The 19,050-nt window shown below is 40.9% G+C and overlaps 1 protein-coding gene across 3 annotated transcripts in view; it reads left to right on the forward strand.

Moving 5' to 3' along the window:
- The window catches only part of LOC140282137 (glucosidase 2 subunit beta-like), a 118,764-nt gene that overhangs the window by 13,289 nt on the left and 86,425 nt on the right, over positions 1–19,050 (forward strand). For all 3 annotated transcript variants that reach the window (XM_072376717.1, XM_072376718.1, XM_072376719.1), the window contains exons 7-8: positions 2,550–2,616; positions 5,421–5,499. In XM_072376717.1, the coding sequence (XP_072232818.1) occupies positions 2,550–2,616; positions 5,421–5,499 (146 nt within the window). The remainder of the gene's footprint in view (positions 1–2,549; positions 2,617–5,420; positions 5,500–19,050) is intronic.

The following is a 19,050-nucleotide window of genomic DNA, read 5'->3' on the forward strand; positions in this document are numbered from 1 at the left end:
TTGGAAATCAGGAGCAAGTCCTCAATGAATAACAAAGACTTTGTTATTCCCAGCTAATGAGAAAAATGCCCTCCGTGATGGGCTTTGGATTCATACCGAAGTCTATTCTTTAAGTCATTCAGAGGTCTGATATATTTACATTGTTTGTTTTATATCTTTCTTTATGGTACATCCAAAATGCAAAGCTGTGCAATTATTCAGTTCACCCACAGTTTGAGGGGATTTCCTCGTGTTCCTCTTCTGTAATCCACTCAGTTGACCTGATTTTTATTTTTATTTTTTCGGCTGACCGTCATACAAACCATCTCTCTACAACGGGAGGACACTAACGTGCACACTAACAGGCAGCCTATAGCAAGATGTGTCAGCAGTTCATAACGTGCCACTAATTGTACTTTCCACATGCAATGACGGAGCCAGTTCCTCAAAAGATCCTTTACGTTTAAATGGTTGTGTTCAAGGTTTTTTCTTTCTTTTGTTGTTTTAAAAAGTCTTTTAAACAACTTGTGTAAATGGAGTGAAAGAGATTGAAATCACGCTTAAATACTGTCAGTGTCGTATTCTTGTTATGCTTAGTATCACATTCCGTCATACGGTTCCTCCTGCAGAGCTACACCAATGGTAGTTCATCAACTTTGTCAGACATTTAAAGTGTTTCCTGTATTTGAGAGTCTGAATTTTTGGTTTGGGACCTCTATATCTGAAAATGTGACACTCTTTTTTTTCTTGGCATGATCCACTGCCTGTCTGAGTCATTCTGCTGCTGTAAACCCTCGACTTTAAATGCATCATTTAGTTTGAAATACTTGTTTTTCAGTTATATCTCACTATTTACACTGTCTCCTGTTCTTTTGTCCAGTAAAAGCTCAGTGCGAAACCTGAATCCTTTTGATCCGTTTCCATTTCGAAGCATTTTTATTCCATATAAAGATGCAATGCTCTCCCTGCAAATATTGCTTTTAGTGTAGCAAAGACAACTAAATATGTATTTTCTTTGCCTTGGAGTGCAGAGCACACAACAACAAAAGAAAGCTATGTGTGGATAACATGGTCTGCAGATCTGCAGACTCCTGCTGATATGTTCCATTTTCTCTGTTCTCTATGTGCCTCTCTTATTTTATGAGTGCGCTCTGATATCACCAGGGCAACATGGGTGGATGACTGATGGTGTCCATTAGTAAACATAGCCTTCTATATGTGCCAACGGCCTAAAGAGCCAATGTCTTGAACCTCCTTCTCCTTTTTCTCCCCCACCCTCCTCCTTTATTTTCCTCTTTTCTCTGCCATCTTCCTCTTACCTTTTAACCCCCTCCACCTACACCCTCTTCATCTTTTTACTTCTGCCCTCCTCTTCTCCCTTCTCCATCTATCCTCCTTATGGTTGTTTTTCATAGCTGCAGCTTTTCAGTCGAGAGAGGGATGAGACCATCTCTCTTCCTTCTGGTGCACTCATTTTTGCGAGACGGCAACCAGAGGATGGGTTGAGAATGTCAGCCATTAGGTTGGGAATAGAGAGCTATTCAAACAAAAGAATGGGCTGCTAATATGACAGATGTTGTGTGCATTGCAGCAGAATATTAGCAAATCTTGTTTTTCCCCCCCTTGTGGTTGAGTAGAGTGAACAGCGGGTGTGAAGAATGTAGCTCCTCTGTTGACATTTGAAGCTTCTTGTCATGTTATGGGTGTCAATTTGGGGTGAATCTTTCAGAATCTCGAATCTTTTAGTTCTAATTGTAAAGACTGCTTGGATTTAAAGGCTCATTTCAGTAAAGCTGGATTTAAGAAAAGAGGTGTATCGTTTTTATTTTTCATTTTTTAAACATCCCGACAGAATACATGCACAAGCGCTTTGTACTGTACGCTCTGAAAAAAAAATGCTAATTTCACGATTAGCTTTTCCGTAATTAGCACGGAAAGGTAATTGCAGGAGATGTGCAATTAGCATTATGTAAAGTGCTTTTCTCCAGACTTAGGGGCCAATCACTTTGCCCCTTTACAGTCTCCGTCTTGCTGATGATTTGGGAGATGCTCAGCGCCACAAATAAGAGAGCTTCCTCTCCCTTCCACTCCAATGAATGCGATTCACAAAATGAATCAGTTGGGGTCACATGCTCGCTGGAAAGGGGGTTGAGGAAGTTTTTGCATCTCCTTTTAATCTGCCTGTGAATATGAATGGAAAAGAGGGAAATCACTGTCGTACCAGCCGTTCGAGCACAAAGCCTCCTGATTGCATTCTGGACTCTGACATGCTTCTTTTTTTTTTCCTACAGGGAAACCAAATGTTCTTGCACAGCATGACTGACTCATTGCCTGATTGGCCTCTCCTCTCTCCTCTCCTCATATGTTTCAATCCAACTTTTTTCCTTCCTCTCAGTTTGTATTGAAATTGATTAGTATTGATAGCAGTGATTGGTGATCAAGAACAGATTCCTCGTGGTCTTTTGAAAGTTATTGCTCCTTCGTTTTTATCATGACTTGTTTTTATTAGAAAGGTTAGCTGGTTTCTTTTTAAACAATAACACATTTACGATATTATTTTTCTTTTTCAGCACTCAGACATCAGAATAGCACAGTAACCAACATTTTCCAGTTACTGGACAGCGATAAAGATGGTGGGTAAGTATCATAAGGACCATTTATGGTTGAGACCCATTTGATTGACTCTCCTTCTGCATTTTTCCTAGTTTTGTTTGTGGCTTCATTGTAAATTAATTTACAAGCCACTGACAGTTACATAGAAACATACAAAAAAAGGAAAAAATATGTTATGCAACAGCAGAATTAGTTATTGGTGTAAATATAGTAGTTACTATATATTGTATAGTTATCTGTGAAAGTATTTCACACCAGATGGGCAACAAATTCACTCTTTTGTAACTCTTTACCAAAAGTGGCATAAGTAAGATTAAAAAATACCAGAGTTGCCACTGGCTTTTATATTTCTTGATATAAAATAGTTGTTATATGCTATATAAATTATGCTTGTTAGCTCCACCTTCTGAGTAGCTGTGAAGTCTCATCAGGCTGAACTCTTACACCTTCTTTGTCTGTATCACACTTTTACTCCCATTGTTCAATCTTCAAGCTCAGTAGGCTCATGTATTGCCACTTAAGTTAACGAACTTGCAGACATGATCAGTGTTGGATGTTGGTCAAGAATGCAGAGGACGGAACCTGTTTTGCTTCCAAGCTAGGTGTGTAAATTAATCGGCAAAAAACCCTCAGAGCACATGCTATCTGAGGAGCCTGTCCTCTTCAAGCTTTTTCTCTACAGTCATCTCCACCCTCACATTCCTCACTTTTCCACAACATGCTTGGAAAAAAAAATCAATACTGCTTATCTAACTGGGCATATTTTGTCGGAATACTAGAAGCTGGTTATAGGTAGAACTGGAAGGGCCATAAAACGTATGGCTGCTTCGAGGGCGAAGTGCTTGCACAGCGTTTTTGTCGGCAATAGGTGCTATGTGCCCGTTTATGCATTCCTGCACTGCACTGGATGTGTACCATTATTCAGTCCCTCTGTGCCCCCCCAATCCCCTCCCTTCACGCCTCTGAAACCATCCATCCGCTCCATCCAAAGCACTCTCTCCATGAGCTGTGCTTAAACAAACACATTACTAAGCTGAAATATCTGCAAGTGCGTGCATTTCTATAGTCACTGTCTCAGACTGTCAGCCATTTGATTTGGTGAGCTGGCTATCTTGATGCAGGACATGTATCGATGCTCATTTGAATAAAACAGGAGGCAGAGGCTTTGTAAATGTATGCCTGCAAGGCTTTGCAACTCGCAGGCCGAAGTGCCGGGCTTGATTCAGTTGCTGTTCTGATAAACGCAAAGTCAAAAATTATACCTGATGCTTGCAATTGCCAGACAATTTGCTGACCGGATTAATATGCACACTGCAAAACCTTCATGTTTGTCTGGCCTTATCCCTATTGACACTTATTAAAACATTACCCCATTGTAAATTCACTCCATTGGAATTGCAAATTATCTTTAATGCATATTCACAGATAATTATTCTCCCGTTTATATTGTGGTCTAATCAAATTTTTGTGTCCATTTAGTCAAATCAACAATTGGCTCTTGACAGAAATTGCCACCATTTATTTCCACCCACATAAAGAAATTCTCTAAAACATCATTACTCCATCATAATTGTGTTTTGATATACTTATCAACACAGTGGAAATATTCTTTTCCTCCTGACTGACTGGTTGCTTCAGTCAAACCGGGTTTTTTTTTTTTTTTTTTAAAGGTTCTATGTTAAAGGTTTTTTTTTTTTTTTTTTTTTAATTTGCACTATGTTTATCAATGTAAAATTTGGTCTTCCTCACCATTATTTCATCCCAAACCTTCCCATGCACTGCACACAAGTGCAGCCCACTGTGCCAGCTGGCAGGCAGTTGGCAGCCCAGTGCAGGATTAACTGGTACCAGTATGCTGGCCTATAAATAGAGCCTACCAACTGCTTCAGGAAATGAACCATGATGGAGCCTCCCAAAGGCCTACGAACAGGTTGTGCTTTTTATCCACTCCCCTCTGTCAGGATTTATCACTGTGTGTATCTGCGAGTTCCTTAATATTCATTGCTTGCAGCCTATTATAAGTGTGGGTTGCAAAGCCCCTGCTTTTATGATGCAGCGGTCTAGATGCGTATAAATGTCATCAGTGATTGAGGCCAAAGCCAATTTTCTTCACACCAAATTTTCAGAGCTGTTGTTCTGCAGGCGCTGTGCAGCTTCACAATGGTGAAAGCTATTGTTACTCTCGAGCACTTACCCCTAGCATTGATCCTCTGCAGTGGAACAAGCTATTCGCTTTGTATGTTTGCCTGCACTTCCGCTTTTGATGGACTCCTGGGATTGATTCTGGCTATGCAGTCATTATCTCGGCTCAGTAGTGGTAGTTTAGCTGTAACCTCTAGAAGGAAGACGCCGGCGTGGAAAAAAGACTGATGACAAGAACTAAGTGTTGTAGGAAAAGAAGTGGCGTGTGTAATTTTTAAAATGATATCACATTGTGCTGTTTAAGACAGGCAAAAGGACAGATAATTGCTCATCTAAATGTCAGTTGAACTCTAAGTGAAGTTTATTTTTAGTTTGATATGCAATCAGTTACTTCTCCAGAGTCCATAAATAGCAGATAATTAACTTCAGCTCATGCGCTTTTGGTGAAAGAATGCACAATTTATTTGATTTCATCTCCATGCTTTTTAATGAAATCTTTAAAGCTCTCACAGCATGTGAGGCTGAAAGTCTCTCATGGAGACACATACCTTGTGAACAGGCCGCTGGTGTCAGAATAGCTGGTGATGACCTTGATATGCTCAGCACATCCTGATAAGATCAGCCTGTAATATTCATCAAAAAAGCTGGGAGGAATACTAATATGCTTACTTTGTAACCCCCCACAGTATATCGGTGAATGAAGTCAAGGCTAAAGTGGTGCTCGTCCACGATGAGCAGCGCGTTCTCTCTGAGGATGAAGCACTGGTAAGTTGTTTATTCATGAAGTTCATACTACAATTTTACAGGTAGGATTTCCTTTTGATGACTCTTTGATGTTGACTCCACAGTGCAGATTTCACTGTGCACACCACCATGAAGGCCATAAGAAATGTTTGGTCATACCTGACTTTACTTCCCAGCGGTGTGCTGGGCTATATTTAATTATTATTTTACACCCCTTAGCAGCCATTTCTTAATGACTTTTCAGACACTGGAGATTGCAAGCCCTTTGAAATCCCTTTATAGCCTTCCTCTGATTTGCAGGCATCAGTTGGGTTCACAGTTGCTTAAAGGCGAGTTTTGGTTGTTGAGGAGTTAGAGTAGTCATTATCTCTGAATTATCATCAGCTGACGAATCAACTTCAACTTCATGGAATACAAGGTTAACACGATGCACTGTCTAAAAGTCCTAATTGGAAGGTATGTGGAAAAGAGCAGGCGCTTACCCTGAAGAGCAGGTGAACAGAGCGGAGCCAGACTGTAAATGAAACTTTTGCTGAAGTTAGTTGTGAGAAGACTGAAAAACTCCTTCACCAGGCGAAGTTGTTAAAAGGAGAAATACAGTTCTGATTTGAATGCTGCTGTTTAGAGATTCATACAAAACGTGGTTTATTTTTAAACTGCATCCTTTTTTTCCACATTCACGCCCATCATTGCTCACCATCTCAAGTTTCAATTTTCACATCTCCAGCATTATGTGATGGTGTAGACGTCACGCAACAACAGAAGCTGAGACTTCTGGACACAATGATGGAGATGATGATGATGAAATGATGGAAGCTTTTGCATCAGACTTAGTCAAAACATTTAATCTATGCTTAGACCTTCTGTAATTGCATCCTTCTTGTTTTGGGTACGCTTTTCCCGGCACCATGGCTTCCTCTAGCAAACAACGAAGCTTCTGGTTTGTTTATGTTTACCCTTTGTACTGAATCACAATCTGTCACTTTCACTAATAGTTCCATCCATCGTCTCAGTCCAAACAGCAAAATATCTGGTCTTACTTTCCACTGCTTCTGTTCTTCTTCCGCATTCTTTTTGACAACAAGGCAACCGACCGTCTGTTTCCAATGGCCTGCATGTGTGCAGTTTATGTGAATAGTCACCGGTTTTGTGGCTTGTTGTTGTGGACGGATACTTCTTCCTAATCTGTGCCAAAGCCCTGACATAAAACGTTACCTTATCAGTGTGGTTGCAGCCAGAGCTGATTTCCTTAGGAGCTGGCACTGTTGACAATTGTTGGACGTAAAACCCACACGCAGCTGCTAATATAGGGCGAATGCAACTTGTCATGCAACAAACCTGTGCAGCATCAGGCCTGGCAAGGCGGATTCTCTTGTGATTGTGATCTTGTGAGAATCCAGCCGCCTTTCAGGGCAGGTAAAAAGTGGTATAAATTTGCATTTATCTCACTTGGGCAGTGTGTTGGAGGGATTCAAAATTACAAGCTGCTTACTGCATGCCAAGATTTTTGTGTCTTGTTTCGATAAATCGTCTGCCTGCCTGGGCTCAGCGCTGTCTCTTCTTTTACAAGTGGGTTCCCTCCACACTCATTTGAATTCTAAACAGGACAAATACAGTTTCCTAACAGTCATTTTTTTCCCCTCTCAAGTTGCTATCTGCGAGAATGCGGCTGTCTGTTTCACTTTAGGGCTTGCTGAGCTTCCTTCTAACCAGACAGAACATATCGGCTGTAAATAAGATGGCTAAAGCTCAGATTTTCCTCTCACTCTTTCCCTTTCCTGTTTCTTTTTTCTTCTCCCATAAATTGCAGGCACACTTATACGCACACATCTTAACAGAAATCTCTCAATGTAGTAAAGGAACAGCTGAGCTTGTGACTATGCTTGTCACCTAGCTCAAAATGTTTACAGATATGTTTGAATAAAAAGAAAAAAAATAGACTGGTCTCGTGTTTGTTCATTATAAGTTCCAGACCATCCTCCATGCAAGCATCGACTTGCTTGAGTAGTCATTTGTTTGGAGATTAATTTCTTGGAAGCTAACAGAAAAAAAACCCTAAACAAAACAAGCAGCTTCAAAGCTGTAACCCACATGAAAGTCTGTGTGCATTTCTTACATCTGCCAGTTAATGGGGAGACATTCCTAATGAATTCAGCCGCTTCTGAAGAGGCTGAATCAGTATGAATCTCCATGAACATGAAAACGCGTACTTAACTGCAACCACAGCAAACCCTGATCAAGATACGTATCTTTAACCAGAAGACATTGTCAGTGGTTAACCAACAGTTTACATTTGAGGATCTGCGCTCTGTTAGTGCCTTAACCGAGTAGTGAGCTGCATGTTTAGAAGTTCATACTTATCTGGGTAATATACAGTATTTTGAATCTTAATACAGCAGCAAACATAGCAGCAAATTCATATGAAGAAATGTCAGAGATGATCTGACTCGAGCGTGAAGCATCTCTCTATGTGCTGCAAATCTTTCTTGGGTCGAGTAGCGTCTCAGCTTTTTATCCACTGAATAAACTTAATTTTTCAGTTGGAAAAGACTCCACAAAGAAGTGGATAAGATAAGACTCCAAATTGGTCCATGTGATCAGAAAAAGAAACATTTCTGAGCTCTTTGAAAGGCTTCAGCTCGGTTTCTTTTTTTGTTTTCGCTGCGTTTGTTGTTGCCTGAGTTACTGCCGCTCACCCCTTAAGTCTCTAACGTACAGATAATAAGGTCAGGTCGTTCTCTACAGTTGCCCTTGCGCATTCGTTGCAGACGAAATGAGTTCTTTCTACCATTTCAGGAGGACTGTTTTGTGGAGGAGAGCCTGGCTCAAGCATGCTTGTTGCAGGAGAATGTGCTGTGGTTCATAAATTTGTTATAAACAACAACATTTTCAGCGGTAAAGTTCCTTAATGTTGTCTTTCCGGTTAGATATGAATGTCGGTAACTTTGTGTTAAATGACCCTATCATTTGTATACTTTTGCAGCAGCGGTATGTTGAAAGCTTCATCTGCCGGCACAGTCGCTCACCACAAACAGGATGTGATTGAATGGTCTTTTCTTTGTGTATGAAAGTTAGGTGAGGGAAATGATCGTGAAATATCTCCGTATCTCATCCGTAATAAAAAGCTGGTTGAACAATGTGCTGCTGGTGGTTTATAGTGTGGGATACACTGGACTACCCTTTCTGAAATGAAAAGAGATAATTTGTCCCACAGTTATTTACAACTGAAACATTTATAAGGATTCTCCTTCCGACCAATCAGATTATGACTCTCTTGGATCAATTTAAAGTATAGTCATACAGTTCACGCAGCCACACTAATTGGAATTCTTATCTGGTTAGCTATAAATCTCAATGTTACAACCGTTTGCTTCCCCCTATTGAGTCTGTTCATATCCCTCTTGTTATCATTATTTTAGATTAACAACCTTAGTAATAAAACGGTATTTTCATTAAGTTTCCCAGTCATGTGTGTGGCTTGAATGAAATAACACGATATGAACTGATGGGGCGAAAAGTTCAGGCCTCCAGTGCATATGAGGAATCTACTTAAAAAAATATGTTTTCTTTTGTTGCCGATTTCAAAGGTAAACTCACCTGTAACTGTTTTTAAATGCTGCATTCAGATGTGGCCACGCTCCTCTTTTGCAGATCTAAGCAGTAAATCAGATCAATGAAATGAAATTTACTGGTTGTGTTAAAGAACAAATAATCCTCACCTCCAGACAAGCCTGTAGGAAGGTGCTGTATTGTTGGATCAGGCCTGTTTATGTTGGCACGAACGAGAGGTAAATTGGGAATATGATCTGATTTCTTTGTTTTTTTCTTTGTCATTAGCTGTGGCCACACTAGCACAGCAGAAAGGTTTCAGCCTAAAAACGTCTCAAATGCAGCAAAATAAGCAGAAACGAGGAATAATCTAAGCGGTCCAGAGAAGTTCAACACCATATGCTTCTACTGGGTCTTAGGACACAGTCAAGATTACTTGGATTACTTTTGTATAAGTCTGTTTTAAAATTCATGTTGCTGTGCTGCCAACTGCAAAACTGGTTCTATATGCTGTTTGTTCCATTTTTTTTGTGTATGCGAGCACAAGGAGAAGAAAGAGCTATCAGTGCTCAGTTGTAACGTCTGAAGACTTGATAAGTTTTCCTCTGTCGCACTCAGGAATAGGGATCATACAGTTTTCTGTTCCTTTTATTGAATTTGTTTCATTTTCACATCTTTTTATTAGTTTCCCCCACTTCTTTCCCCCTTTCTCTTAAGAAGCTTTGCCCTCCGAAAATTCAGTTTCCACTTCAGCGGCCCAGATAATTCAAGAACCAAGAGGATTTTCAGGAGAACAATTTGATGATCAAAGGAAGCACTGTGCTCAGAAGGGAAAAGGGATACTCTGAAGTGGCTCTCCCTCTGTGTTCTGTCATTATCTTATCGCCTTTCATTCCTGTAGAAACTGCTGTAAATGTAGGTTCACTCCTATTTAGGTAATCATTGATACAGGAGACGGAGAAGAAGAAGGTGAGGTAAAACGAGATATAATTTCAGTACTCCACGAGAAAGTTTTGCACAAAAATGAGCTCCTAGCAACCCCGTGAGGAAGGAGAACTGTCTGATGTTTGAGCATTAACTATAGGACGATACATTCTCAGAACCACCAATGTGTGACCAAGCTTGGACTGCAGCAATGTGCTTGTGGACAGAGCAACAGAGAAATACACAGATGTTTCAGAGGTGAATTTCACTTATCCACTTTCTGCCTGCTCGCTTTTCCTCTAAAGCCCTGTACTCAGTCTACCAGAAACGGAGAGACTTAGAATATCGCGTGTTTTCGTTGTTTTTTTCTTCTTTTGAACAGGGGAACTAAAGAAATCCCCGATCAAAGAATTAAAAAAAAAAAGTCAACGTGTGTTGTTCATGCATCTTTAAGTTGTGATAAGAAGAAGAAAAACATTTCAGAGAGTTTTGCTTTTTTTGAGCGTGCACGTGTGGAGATGGAAAATATTAAAGTTGTTACAAACTCATTAAAGGCTGTCCACCACAAACCTTAAAACCCACTTTCAAATCTATCAAAGCTGTCGTGTTTGTAAAAATATAAAAGATTAAATCTTATTGTAGAGGAGACATTTACCTGAGGGGCTACATTTGATTCATGTGGTTAAGGTTTACCCTCTTAAAATTAAAAAATGTCTGATTACACGTCCCCGCTTGTTTGATTGCAACCACATTACATGCTTGTGCATATTAGTTCTACATTTTCTCATATTGTAGCCGATAAAAGTCAGTTTACTGGCTGTTTTGGAGCTTTTTGACCACATTAGATGATATTCATTGGCTAAGTGTAAGTGGCCCATTTGGTCATCAAGTATCATAAACACTCATGAGTTGGTCAGACATTAAAATTTAAAGACTGTTTAATGCTGAAAATAATTGTAGCGCTATGAACTGCAGCAGCAATTTTGAATTATCAATCAAAATGTAAATGTCTGTGGTGGTGGTGAGTGGCTTTAGCCTTTGGATTATGGCAGTCAGCTCAGTTTTATATGCAATCATTTCAAATGTAGCTATGTGTTTTACATTTTTCATAAAGTTTACTTGATTAAAAGCCCTAAAGATTAAAAAAAAAAAAGATTGCAGCTTCAGAAGGTAATGCGGAGCAATTAATTAATTAATAAATAATGGGGGGAAAAACAAAAGCTGCATATCAAAAATAAGCCGGAGCCTGTTTTGAGCTATATATCACTTATGAAAAAGCTTCTCTTTGCTGTTTGTCCACCTCTGACATTCTTCTGTCACAGTGACAGCTTGACAGCATCCCACAGAGTCTCAAAGCACCTGCAAAGCAAACAGGCCTGACACGACTTTAGCCTCCCATCTCGGCAACAACCCTCCCTTGATGTTCACATCAACATCCACTGATTCGCACAAAACAATCGACGGGTGCTTCGCGTTGCCCTCCCACCCCTCGTCACTGCCGACCAAGGTCGGCCTTTCAGCCCAGCTCTTCACACCATCTGTTTGAGCTGGTTGACATTTGGCCCCTGCCAGCACTGAAATCTCACCTCCAAAGGGGTCTGACATGTTTGCATTCTGTTTTTTTTTTTTGCATTGTGTGCCAACATGGCAGATTTTAGATATGTTTTATCTGAAAGGCAGCAAGTAAAAATATTTGGGAGGTGAGAGTTGGTGATACCTATTGAGTCAGTTTTATTATTGCTTTTGACTTTTGATGCCACTCGCCAACAGCTTATTAGTTCTACAGGCCAGACATGATTGTGACTGTGTTACAGATTTAGTCAGTCATGAAGCCTCCTGTCGGATGGACCCATGAAAAAGAAGGCAGCCATTGTAGTACATCTTTCTTGGTGGTGTCTTGTCAGCCTCCAGAAGGGGGCAGCAGGCCTCTAAAATGAGTAGTAGCTAATGGAGAAATGGAAAGTCACATTCACAGGTCATTTAATCTCTTTGTTTTGTCACGGGCTTGGGCCTCTGGTGCTGTTTTCCTACTTTACTCTCTCTCTCTCTCTAAAAAAAAAAAAAAAAAAAGACATCTCCTTCTTGTACAGATAATTCTCATCTGCCTACAATCATTTTTCTGTTTTCATACAACCGTATGATAGTTTTATAAGCTTGCGGTAATTCAAAGATTAAATGTGTGTTCACTGGAGATTCATGTGGCTGAATGGGATTGTAGGACTCCATGTTTTTATTTCCATCCTTTTTTTCTTGGAAAGTTTAATATCTCTCAGGCATGAGCCATACCCAGGATCCCATTCTTACTTAATTGACTGAATGTAGGACAGGATTTTACTGTACGGTATTTGTGCAAGCTTTCATCGTTGTTTGTTGGCCGCTGCAGTAATTGCTGTGCATCATACAGAGCTTGCGTTGTAAAATCGCAGTAAACTATGGTGGAATGTGGAGAGCAATTCTAGTGGTGAAGGATGATGGTCAAAAACGGTCTGCTTTTTCAACAAGATTATAGTCTTGTTAGAAAGGCTTGCTGTGTATATGAGGCTGAAGCTGGATGGATTGGTAAAAAGGGGCTGATCTGTACCTTTACCCCTCCCTCATCCATCACCTGCCGCCACACGCGGCACATTTTAGCTTCCTGACAGGAGTGCTTTCCAGTTGACAAGCTGAAACAAGTGTAGTGGCTATGTGTTTTGTAGAGCTGAGGTTGAGAAAACTTTCCACCTGGAAATAAAGGCAGTAACATGTCGTGCTCTTTTGAGCTGGGAGGGTGGCGAGGGGCTCCAGAGGGAGAGGGAGCGCCCAATGATCGGGGTGGTAATTAAAGAGTTTTATTTGTCTTAGACTATGCACCCTGACACTTCTCAGCCTTCCTCTCCTCTGTGCCTAATCTTCTCCACACTCATCTTTTGTTATGTAACTGTCAATGTTGGATTTTCTCAAGGTTGCTCGAGTGCTACAGTTAATGGTACCAGTGGGAGGTCAAAGGCAAGAAAGGGAAGGAGCAGAGTGAAGAGGGATCATTTTGTGCTGCTCCAACAAGTCTTGGAAGAGGTGTTTTATATCAAGAGCTTGTCTGCCTGTCAACTAGTTTCCTGTAAAGCAACTTACTGTGTTGTTACTCCTTATTTGAAAACTAAAGACAAAGTGCAATGGGAAAAAAAAAGCTTCAGATTTAAGGAATATGAATCACACAGCTGTGTTTGTACCACTTTGACTCCATCTCTGAAAATTCTGTCTTACAAGCTGCTCTGACAAACCAGCCTTTAAGCGAGCTCAAGGCAATCATGTGTATTTTTATCAGCTTTAACCACTTGACAAATACTATTGACGCTGCAACTGGGTAACTGCAGCTCTTGAGAACAGAGCACACAATGTGCAGAGAGCAGCATCCAGACATCCATGTTCTCTGTGGCAGACTTTGTTCATTCATCCCACACGAATGTATCGATTGGTGAACTTTTACTTAATCCAGTTAACACTATTTTAAATTATGCTAAACATCAAAAGTACAGAACCGTCTTATTTTGTGTACACGGTTTAATTTTAAAATCATTAATGGGGTGATATAGAGCTGGTTTGTTGCAGCTAAGACACGCTCAGGATCCCGTGAGCTCCTCATCAAGTAGCTACAAACAAAACTGGAGAAAGGCATGTTTTTTTTAGTTGTGAAACCAAACAACGTGTGCTTTTTAAATGAGAAAATCTGTGATGATTTCATGCTTTGCATAGGAGTTGGCGGCCTTGCTGGAAACATGCAGCTTTTTGCCAAATACAGCTTGTTTTTGTAAGTCCTTTTCTCATGTTGTGGTCAGCTGAGTGCTGTAGAGATGTCAGTAGATTTCCTGTGAGTGCCTCAAACCACAAGCCACCTTGAGTTTTACCAGTTTTAATTGAAAGATGTACAAAATATTGTGTTTGACAAAACATTAAAGTGAATAGTAAAAACAGGACTGCTATAACATTGCAAACAGTATTACAGCTACTGCTGGTTGTAGTCATGCAGTTTGAATCCATTAGGGCAGTGACTCTTAAACGAAAACCAAATATGACAACGTGCACAACGTAGGAAAAACATGCGATTTGTCAAAGTTTTCATCCATAATCTTGGCTGTTCTGATTGTGGACAACGGAGAATGTGGAGAATGAGATGCTAGCTAACTGCTGTTGCAGGAAGAATCAGACAATAACGATAATGTGATGTGATGCAGTCCGGTCCCGTCACCAGCATTCTGCACTCGTCTGCTTCTGGCTGAACATCAGTTCGGCTGGGTCCGGATCCACTAAGCTACCTTGGAAGGAGAGGTTACAAGCACTTCAAATCCGTGAAAGAGGTCTTTACCACCTCTTCTCCCTATCTGGGCTATATTTGGTTCTTAACATTGGGAAAGAATTTTTCTGAACAGTTCCCTGGCAACCAGAGTCCTTCCGTGCGTTGGTCCTCAGATCAGGTCTTGTAGGGTCAGCTCCAGTCTAACTGCTTCTGCCCTCTGTCTGAACACCAACTCCAGAAACCACCTTCTCAGAATGGGTATGATGCAACATACAAATAGGGAGATCACTATCAGTATCACCAATACAGATAGTCCCACCTCAAATGCCATAGCTACCCAATGCCCATCCAGTCCACCGTACGACCAGTCACTCCTGCCAGCATTATTCTTCAGCTCATCCATCAGGTCTTTGATTTTATTCATGGTGGTTGTAAAAGTCCCGTCAGGTGCAGTGTTCCCAGGCGTAAATGTGTCACACCTTTCCCCAAACGGAAATTCCCAACCACGGTTTGTGAGATCCTCTTGTACTTCCTGATATCATCCCGTGCGTACGTGGCCAAAGCCCAATCTCTGCCCGGCACCACTGTGTCTGAGATTGCCGCAACGTCTTCGGCATCATCTTGACACAGAACATTCTGACCCCAAACAATATGTGGTGCGAGCAGCGTCAAGGCCCTGCTCTGCCCCACAGCACGTGCACTACCGGAGTCGGTAGTGCACGTGAGCATGGAGCCGCGCTATTGGTAATGTCTGTCTTTGAAGTGCTACATCGACTACATCTGGTGTCAGTCAGACGTCACCCACACTTTGCATAAGAGTACTCGCAGGATAAAGCCCAAAGAATGTCTTGTCCGCCTGATTTCTTACATAGAGCTTTAAAAGGTCAAATTAGCTTTAGAGATTTAATGTTTAGAGATCATTAAAATGCGACTTCCACTAAGCGCAGTATATTTCTGCAGCCACTGCGAGGACCAATGCGATTTTCTGATACTTCTCTCTCTTTTCATATGTCTGTTTCTCATTACATTTTCTTTTGGTCCATGAACTTTTGCAGCAGAATTACAGATAATAGTTTGATAAGATTATCTTTTCATAGTACTTTTCTGTTTGAAGGGAATTATTGAATTATGATGCAGTGCACTTATTTACTCAATGTCACTGTTTTTTGTCTTGTCTAACATAAATCCTGTTGATGATCATCCTAAAACGCATCTGTTTGCAGATAAACTGCACTTTTAAGTATTTTTTTCTAAATATCAAGTCACATCAAATGTCCTGTGATACTGGACAGACCTCTGGCTCCTTAAGGAACATCTTGTTGTGGAGCCTCATCTCGTTTGTGGGGAAATTGTTTATGTGTTTTGTGTTTCCATGGTGATCCCGTTGTACAGCACATAAGACAATAATGAAAGCTCTCAAAGGCCGGAGGGGCACCAGAATAGTGCGTGTCCTCAGCGTTTCAGCTATCCTGGCGCATGGAGGAGTTACACAACCTGACGTTCACCCTGAGAATGTTTCCTTTCCCCCCATCATCTCTGGGCTTTTAAGACTGGTAAAGATTGGGCTTGCTAGCAAAAGGGATGACATACAGAATGACAAAACTCCTGTGTCTGTCTGTCAGGCTTGCTCTTTATCCGACTGACATTTGCTGGCTCAGGCTCATCCAGGCTCTGGAGAAGCCAGGGATAAGAGTCAGACACAGATGGCTTTTTCCCTTGCAGTTCTGTCTAGCACAAGATTCAGAAGGGGCACAAAGTATTTCCAAATCCTCATCCTATTTTCACCATTTCTAAGAAATATAATTGAGTTCTCGCACACTGCGATGGTTTTTATAACATGTAGCGGTGTTTTTAACTCTCTGTCTGTGCTGACCCAACCTACTGGTGATTAAGACTTGATAGGGCTGTTACTTCAGCTGAGACGTTTCTTGTTCTCTGAGTGAGTCAAAAGAACAATGCAAGAATGCCTTGTGCCATTTAAAACTGATGAGCCAAAGCCAGCATGAAGGAGGAGAGGGGAGGTGTAGGTGTTAAATTGATTGGCGAGAGAAAAAAAAGCATCTGCTTTGGCATAGCTTAACAGTTGCCTCAGAAGCACGCCTGCTATTGTTTCCAAACAAGAATACCCACTTCTGTTTGCCGAGGAGTGTCGCCTTCAGAAAAATGTGTGAGAGGGATTGAAATGGTTGCATAAGAAACATTTAGAGACATCTTTTTCTGCAGCTTTCAGACCTTGATCAATTTCTTTTTTTTGTCACTGCTTGCTTCAACTTCTTTTCTGCTCTCCAGGCAGTTCAGAGTTGATATGTGGGCAGAGAACAAAAGATAGAGGATGTGGTGTTAGAGTCAGCAGCTGATCCAATGACAGCGAGGCGAGAGGGTCCCAGGTGTAGTCATGACTCAAGTAGCACTCCAAGATTTGTGGTTGTGATTGAGGGGGGCAAGGAGCGAAAGAGAAGCACGGGGGCATCATGGGAGCTTGCGTCCCGTGTGACAAGCTGCTCACTGTGTTCATACTCCCTGACAGCAGGAAAAGCAAAGAGACGCGACATCTGAAACCTCTGACCTCCACCAAAGTGAGACCAGACTCAGATTTCTGTTACTGAGCAGCAGTAACCATGCATGACTGTGCACCTCTCTTTCCTCAAAGTTTGGTCCAACTGTGACACATCAGTTAAAGTGTCAGAACTTTTCAGAACTAAGGTGCTTTGCAAGCTTCAAATCAAAACATTTGATAACAAAAGCATCTGAGTTCAGTGAAACTCAAGCAGAAAATATCTTGAATAAAAAGGATTTATTTAAAAGAAAAAAAAGAAGTCAACAAAGCTGTATGAAATGCCTTTGAGTGGAGTCAGGTTTTAAGAATAAGCACTCTCAGCCCACTAAAAATAAAGCCGGGCCACCCAAACTCAGTCTCATGTAGTTCTTCCACCTTTTGTTTTTGCAGATTTTGAATTATTCCTTTTTTTTCCTATTCAGGTGAAGAACAAGCTGTAGTTTTCGTTGGGTTTTGAATGCACCACGTTGGACCTGCTAGCAGCGAGTTCATGCAACGACCAGCTGTAACGAGACTCCAGATTACATCTAAAAATGTTAGGCAGGGGCAGGTCTTAGCAGAGAATGATCATACTGATTCAAATTCATACATTTTGACCAAACTTCCAATGCAACAGATGGTAGCAACAACATAAAAAATAATAGCAAAAATTGCAATGTGAAAGATATTTGAATTTTACTACTCTAAGGTGAACATATTGCATGGTGCATTATTCAGATTTGGGGTCCTGTCTGTGGTCAGATACGCGAATGCCGGCTTGTCTCTGCCCCTGTATGCCAGATTCAAATATTCAAACATTCCTTCAGTTTCTTTTTATGATTAAAAATTGAGCTAAATTGCCTGCTCCTGTAATATTCCACACAGAGCTCATAGCCATTCTTCCACCATTCTTTAAAGTCTTAGCTGGCTAATTAATGAAGCTGTCAATCACACCATACATGTGGAAGCAAGAGAGAAGCAGAATTCCCTAATTAGAGAGCTTTCCTCCTTTTTCTCCTGAGAATGGCATTTTAATAATATCTATTTCATTCCTGACTTCTGGAAATACTGACGATGCCAGTTTAAAAAAAAAAATTCTCCTAAAAGCACTGGGGTGGGAAAAGCACTTGAATGATGTTTTCTGGCAATTCCTTCTTTCACAGCAGGAAGTGCTGCATTACAGAGCGTCTGCATGCAGATTAATTGGAGGTCTTGGTGGATGGTGGCTGTCAGAGTAGAGAACTTGACACCTAAAAAGAGTTTGGATCCCCCGGTCGGTTTGAACTACAAAGGCACATTAGTTAAAATCGTGAACTTGTTTTCTCTCTCTCCTGGCGTTCTCTGTATTAAACCAAAACAATCTTTTCCAAACCTTAACCAAACACTATTTTTTGCCTGAATATAGCATGAAAAGACCCTGACTAATGCTTTAGATGCTCCATTGTCATCCATTTTGCTGATACATGCTCTATGGAAAACCTTCAATCTGCCTTTGTTAGGGAACAGCATATCTTTTGTGTAATGATAAAAAGTAAGAGATGTTTTGTTTTTCTTATAACCTTAAAAACAAGACCCCAAATGTGCTTCACATTTACCAAATGGCAAAGGGAACCCTTACCTTCAAAAAGCTTCAACTTATTTGGTCGATGGGCATTTGGTAGATATTCAAACGGGTTGTTGAATATATTTGGGAAGCAGTAAGTGGCCCACCTAAATATTTTGTATTTGTGGGAAACCCTGGACCATGAACAGTCAAAGTGACCACTCAGATCTTTGTTGACTGAGTAAAACTGCATGCAAGCCTTTCATGCAAAGACACACTTACTTATACTATGCCGTTTTTACGCCAAAAGCAGCGTGTTTTATGCTAAAACAGGTCAGTTCATACTTTCCCATTGCCAGTAGTAGCATGTTCAGCCTCAGTGCTCTGCAATCTACAGTGTATTCAGAACTGGTCAAGAAACTGACTCCCTGGGGACAGTCTGTAACCACGACAACGTGAAGAGGTGGCTTTACACTGAATGGGACTGAGTGTCGATTAAACACTTTCCCATTGCACTCATAAGTCGGATGTTAGCAGGTGTTAGCAGGTCCTTTGTCCATTGTCATATAAAAAAAAAAAAACTCTAGACAGGAAGTCGTTCTCTGCCTCATGCATGCAAATATCACAGCATGTGCAGAAGAATATGTTACTGGTTTGGCCAGACTGCAAATATCCAGACAGACTACTTGGATACTTCAGGAATATTTAAAAAAAATGGGTATGTACAGAATGACTCTTACTACATTTTTT

Source organism: Leuresthes tenuis, unplaced genomic scaffold (genome assembly GCF_036924035.1).
Source record: "Leuresthes tenuis unplaced genomic scaffold, fLeuTen1.0.hap1 SCAF_22, whole genome shotgun sequence".
Lineage (NCBI taxonomy): Eukaryota > Metazoa > Chordata > Actinopteri > Atheriniformes > Atherinopsidae > Leuresthes > Leuresthes tenuis.